This window comes from Siphateles boraxobius, unplaced genomic scaffold, assembly GCF_051911475.1.
Source record: "Siphateles boraxobius isolate OS27281-9 unplaced genomic scaffold, OSU_SipBor_1 20, whole genome shotgun sequence".
Taxonomy (NCBI): Eukaryota; Metazoa; Chordata; class Actinopteri; order Cypriniformes; family Leuciscidae; genus Siphateles; species Siphateles boraxobius.
The window spans coordinates 3,415,722-3,422,500 of record NW_027508811.1 but is presented as its reverse complement, the minus strand read 5'-3'; the positions used below and the strand labels follow the sequence as shown (position 1 = coordinate 3,422,500).

Sequence of the window (6,779 nt, the reverse complement as noted above, 5' to 3'; positions counted from 1 at the left end):
TAACACTGCTTTGACTGTTGGGAAGAAGTCTGCTGCGGAGCTCGCTTCAGTGCAGGCTTGGCAAAAGTGCGTATCGAGGGTGCATATTGACCACAAAGGGCACCTTGCGAGCTTGCGAGCACCCTTCTGAAACCTAAAATGACAAATGGGACACCCTACTGTCTTGAGGACTTAACGGACATGAGCATGTGGTGGCCATTGTTAAGTCCACAAGACCATAAGTGCCAAGTGTGTCATTTGGCACAGGGCCAAAGTAGACAGAGCTTTTTTATATTTACAGATATGACAAGACGCGCACAGGCGAGTCCTGTATGTACGCAATTAAGAAAGAAAAATACGCAAAACTCCATTCCGAGAGGTGTAAAATATGGATTACCATAGTGAATCAGGATAAGACAAAAACACATTTTGGAAGAAGGATTGATGATGTATAAACTCAAATTGATGATGTATTGACTTTAAATTTGGTTAATTTTGAACAAACAAACTTTTGAGCGGTAGCGTAAATGTGTTCCTTGAACTTAACTACAAGAATATTGATTTATATCAAAATATTTTATTGTGTTGTTTATTGTTCTTAAAACTGTGCTTAAAAAGATGTAAAAATTTGCTCAGGGCTGAAAAAAATTAGGAGACATTTTGGTGACAAGGTGGTATGTGTTCTCATTTGATTAATCATCTGAGAAGTCATAATCAGAGGACAAAATTTAAACTCAGCCAAGCGCGGACTGCATAAGTTAGTCAAATTTGGCTTTGGTGAGTAAATAAAATATAATGACTTGTCATTTGTCTCTGATAACTTTATTACAAACTTCTATTTAACATGCTTTAAGTCAAACTCTCTGATGTAAGTGATGCACATTATTCAAATCTGTTGCATCTTTTACCTCAATGGAAATGTTATTATCAGAAGATCATCTAGAATGCCTAATTTCTATTTTTTCAAGAACTCCATGTGTTGACGCATATGTGGAATATTTTTTGCATTAAGCCACTGAAACAGAAATATCACAGACAGACAGAGACTGGCTCATCTCATCGAGTCACACAATGAGCTGTGCTGTTTGACAGTATACAAAAACACCTAAATAATTCCATTGTCCACAGATGTTAAATCCATTTTTTTTATTGCCTGTGATTTTCTCAATTAATTCACCATTGGCGAGTATGGCAAAAAGTTAATTTTGAACTGAATGCAGAGTAAATGTTTAGGTCAAGGCCAGGTGAAAGTCATTCTTCCCTATAATTCTGTTCAGCTAGAACTGAATATTAAGAAGTTAAATACTCCATCAGTCATCAGCTCTCTTTCTCTCTTATCTCTTACTCTCTAAAATTCTCATATCCCACTGAGCATGTTTATATGCGCACCAATATACTGATAATACCAAAAATCAGTTTATTGAAATAACCCAATTAACCAATTTACGTGCAGAGTTATCACCTGGCAATGTAAGTAAACCGTATTTACAAGACTGTATTTATAAAAAAAAGGTTATTGGCGGTGACGTCAAAACGTAAGCATCCATGTATTTCACTTAGAGTATTCTATTTATTATGTGAGTTGAGACGTTAAATATAGCATTAGCCTATAGGCCTAATCCTCAAAGTATTTCAAAATGTTAGTGGGAAAAAGAATAAAAATGGTTTAATGCATTTACACGACCACACATGTTTTGGCGCGTTTAATTGGTTATAGAACGTGCATGTAACGCACTCATTGTCTTTTCAGGGTCTTTCACCTGTTTAATCACCCTTGAAAAGTGAATATCAGTTGTTGAAAACTGAAAGGTGTTATTCTGCTCGTAATGTATCATATCAGCCCATCTGAGAGAGAGAGTCTGTTTCTGTCTGTTCTTTGCCTTTATTTATTTATTTATTTGGGATTTGGGGGATTGAAATGACGGGGTCATGGTTTCCCATGGGTCTCTAATCTCTGCTCCGTTCAGAGACTATTATGTTCTGGTTTTAAGACTGAACTCATGATTAAATATGTCTTGAAAGTGTTTTTTGTATTATTTACAGCTTGTGTGTGTTTTATTTCAGAGGGAAAGGTTGAAGTGACTAAAGAAGGATTGAAGCTGTGCACTATGGGACCAGGAAAGGTGTTTGGAGAGCTTGCCATCCTTTATAACTGCACCAGGACAGCCACTGTGAGAAGTGAGTTCACACAGACCACAGTAATAAATAAAATGATCCTGATTTTGATTCTGATTAAGCAAAGGACAATTTGGATCCGCCCCCCCACACACACACACTACATACATAGATGAACACAGTTCATTCTAGGCTACATTTCCCAGTCTGCCAGCGTGAGATTATAATTCTCAGTATGAGTGAAGACAACCAATCACTCCATCTGTGATCATAATGTTATTTCATCAATAGACAGGAGGCCAGATTTAGAGGATTAATATTTGGAGACAAATGAATTGTGCTCAGATATTCTAGGATGTTATTGGTGGTTATTTTGTGATTTGAACATACCCCTAACCCTGTATTAAAGGGCCTTTATGTAGAATTCAGAAACCGTTGTTTTTAGTGACACCAGTGGCCATGTAGTGAACTGCAGCCAGCAACTTATTGCTTGTGCTCAAACTCGTGCAAATGTAGTAAACAAGAGACTAAATGCGACTCGATGCTCCGAAATACTCACGGCAAAGTTATTTTTCCTTCTTTGCTTAGAAGTAAAAAGAAGTTGCAAATACCTTTGTGCAACGATACACTGTTAACAAATATTCAGACGCCGTCCATGCTGCTGAAAGCGACGTTTAGATGACTATGTAAATATGCACAAAGTACTTTCCTCTCAATAACAAAATAAACACAACAAAAATGGCATTGTTGAGAGCCAAAACTCATTCAGTTGATCACTGATGTTCTCTCAACGAGGACGTCGTTGCCTTTTCCATTACATGGATTTCTGATTTTGACAGATCTAACTCCCATTACTCTTTTCTCCCTCTATCCTAATTAGTATTAGTAGTTCCATCTTCGGGATCTCTTTTGATCAGATATACCATCAGCTTTTCTCGCAGATATGGACAATGAAAATATGCTTGACTGTCTTTTACCATTTTGGCAATTAGGGGTTCTCCGATAAGGATTTTTGGGGCCGATCACCGATCCCCGATTACTGGAAGCTGTATCGCCCGATACCGATCACCGATTACAGGGTCTATTTGAAGCCTTCTATTTATCATGTAGCATTACTTGTTATTAAACTATATTTAACAACAATGTACATTAAGTATTACATTTAAGAGAAGACAATGTATCATGAATTGACACCTGTGTATTTATTTGCAAGCAACATGTCCAGCATATTAACTTAGCAGCTTGGTTATTGGGAGCAGCTTAGGGCTTGACAAATACAACTTTCCTGTAGAATTTAAAATAAGATAAAATAAAAGACAGAACATCTGAGTCTTTAAATTTAGCTTTAGACTACTTTAAACTAAAAACTGCAACAAAAAAAAGGCTGTAGCAAAAATAATGTTTTGAGTCAGTCAGACATCAGTTTTTCTAATACACTTAAAGGACCACAGGTAGTAAAGTGCGCACACAGCAACAAAAAATACAAATAACTAACAACTTCCATATCTGTATCTATCTATAACTTTGCTTTTTTCTAGGATGCTCAGTCAGATTTTTTCTGGGCATTTAGAGAGGAAGAGAGAGGTAGTGAAAGAGAGAGGGGGGGATAGAGATTATTAGATTAATTTCTCTCAATTTCTTGGTATTTATTTATTTATTTATTATTATTATTATTTTTGCAATAACCCTTGCAAAATTATTTTAAACAGATTAAGAAAGCCACCACTACTGGTCACATCTATGGTTAGATTGATTTGTTTAGATCCAGTGAAGTCTGTCCCACCATGTGCCTAATATAAATAAATAAAACATCTCCAGTTAACTAGCAGAGCATTCATTTAGTTCGCTATTAAATAAGGCTGCGTTCACACTGCAGGGGCTTAATGCTCAATTCAGATTTTTTGAAAAAAATCGATTTTTTTGCAAGGCCGTTCACATTTCAAATTAAATGCGACCTTTTGTGATCTCCTGTGTGAACGTGAACGTGAAATGACCCAGAAGTGACCCGCATGCGCAGAAGAGTACTCAAAGGTCATAGTTGTTGTTTATCTTCTCATTCCCGCCTACTTCAACACAGAATTATGACGTTTGTCGCATATCAATGACGTGCAGGTCGGATACATGTGACCTGGCCGTTCAGATTGAAGTCACATTTCAAAAGATCGGATACATACCGGATTTGGACCAAATACCCAAGTGGCCTGGGTCGCATTTGAAAAGATCGGACCTGTGTCGTTCAGACTTTCATGAAAAGATCAGATACAGGTCCCATAGGGGCAAACAAATCGGAATTGGGTCGTTTCAGCCAGCAGTGTGAACGTAGCCTAAGAGATCTAGCGCTAAAATGTGTGTTTTTTTAACTCAAGCTGAGTGCTTGTTGCTGCGGCGATCAGTGTCATGGATACAGTGTTCTCTTATGGCTCGCGCAGTATTCACTCGGACGCGCACTTCAATCTATCGCCGCTGTGGACTCTATTCATTCCGGTGAAATCACAAAATAAAACACAAATGTGTCCCTGCTTGATATAGACTGTAACCACTGATGAACATATTCAGTTTTGATGAGAGAAAAACCACTAGACCATTTAAGAACTCAAACAAAGTTTGAGGATCGATGGATTTATTGTTTGTTGAGCAGAGTGGCTGCACAGTTTGACAAGCGGCCGCGGCATGGTACACACATTGCAGATTACTAATGAATTGTCTTTTTCACACACCTTGTAGAATTGCCAGACTGTTGAAGCCATTTTTACCAGGGTGTAAAAAAATTGTCTCGCGAGTTTTGTGTCATCTGATCGGCTTTTCTGGATCGGCCTTTATAGAGACCGCCGATCACACATTCCAAAGCAATTATCGGCCGATTATGATCGGCAACCGATCAATCGGAGCACCCTTATTGGCAAGTTTTAAGTTAACTTTGGCACACATAACTTGTCTCTTTTCAACTCACCACTTACATTTTCATTAGGCTTTTCCATATTTATAAAAAGCCTTGTGTTTATTTAAAATATAGATTTCATTCTGTAATTTTTGCAAGCCTTTTTTCTCATTTATAATTCCATTCTTCTCTTCATTTTCTTTTTCCTCTGAACTATTGTTCTCCTTTATGCATATTCTCTTATTGCCTCTGCTTGGCTCTGTTTCTCCATTCACTTTCCCTCCACTCTATCTCTCCTCCCCCGGCTGTTTATGGTGTCCCTGCACTCCTTTGCTCTCTGTCTCTGGTTCTCTGGATAGCGTCTGGGACAGGAAGTGAGCTGGACTGGGATTAAGGGACATGCATGTGTCTGATCTCTTCATGCATGTCAAAATGCAACAGTTATTTTTACTTCAGTTCATGTAAATGTAAAGCGTCTGTTGCATGTTGTTGATTACCTAATAATTCCAACTTGTCCGTCAATTCCTGTAATGCAATATTATTGTAGCCTATTGGGAAATTGTACAGCACTGCAGAGAAATATTTATGTTTTGAAATGATTGTGCATTTTTGCATCCTTGTGCACCTTTTAACTTGCATGTAACATGAGCATGTAAACCAGGTCATTTTTACACAATTTGTGCACAAGCATACCAAAAAGGGATGTAATTTTGTTGTAACCATAACCAAAAGGTCATTCGCATAGATTCATTTTTCTACCACAAAACAAAAGGATAATTTAGACAACGTTGCATCTCAAATATAAGCACTTTAACAAAAAATATAAGCTTTTCATTACTGTTTTTAAACCCTCGTACTGCATACAAATCTGATAGACAAGCCATTATTATTTTCTGTGATAATCAACATCAATGCATGATAGAGGTTAAATTTTGTTTAAGCTTTAACAAAAACAAGGCTTTTTCTTTTCTGATTTTAAACCCTCACACTGTACATGTTCAATTGCATACTTAAGAGTTGGACTAAATGTCAGAATTTAACTTTCCCCACATTGTTTTTGCTACAGACATGAATGATACCTCAAATTGTGTGGCTTTTGAGGAGAGCTGAACTATTTGTTTTCTAAGCGATTTGACAGTTTTCAAACCTTTTGCAACTACAAATCTTATGTTGGCAGACACCACTTTTCCTCAGAAGTATTTGCCATCTTAGTGTTTGCATAGCTGTGTGTATGGTTCTTCATCTCTCTCTCCCTGTCTCTTTCTTTCAAACACACACCTTTTGTTGTGGCTGGTTTCCAGTGGTGTCTGCATGTAAATGAATCCTCAGGAGAAGTCATGGGTTAGAGCATTAGAATGCACAGGGGAAACAGCACAGATATGTCAGCGCTTAAAGTGGTTGTGACCTGGTGTGATCTTACCCACCCTACAGCTGCCCTGTCCTTTCACAGCTATAAACAACAGAGGAGAGCAAGAGAGAGCAGGCCCAGTGCTTCACAGGACACACAAGACAAAGGCTCTTTATTACAATACTCTGATGTAATTATTGAACCATAGTGGATGCTCTACAGATATTATGTGAAAAGCACTGGCATAGCCAAGCAAGCCTGTAGGAAAGGCAACAACATTATTAAAGTAAGTGTTTAATATGGCATCCCTGTTGTTTGTTGGTTTATAAAATATAAGATTAAAGGGGCTATATGTAAGAATTTTCATGTAGTAATCGCATTTATTGCCTGTGTGAACAGCTTGTAACAAAACCCCTTCCCCGACTTCATATGGTGTCTATGAAAGCCTGTATACTGATT

At 37.6% G+C, this 6,779-nt stretch overlaps 1 protein-coding gene across 3 annotated transcripts in view; it reads left to right on the top strand.

Moving 5' to 3' along the window:
* The window catches only part of prkg1a (protein kinase cGMP-dependent 1a), a 110,748-nt gene that overhangs the window by 23,958 nt on the left and 80,011 nt on the right, over positions 1-6,779 (top strand). For all 3 annotated transcript variants that reach the window (XM_077236389.1, XM_077236390.1, XM_077236388.1), the window contains exon 3: positions 2,044-2,157. In XM_077236389.1, the coding sequence (XP_077092504.1) occupies positions 2,044-2,157 (114 nt within the window). The remainder of the gene's footprint in view (positions 1-2,043; positions 2,158-6,779) is intronic.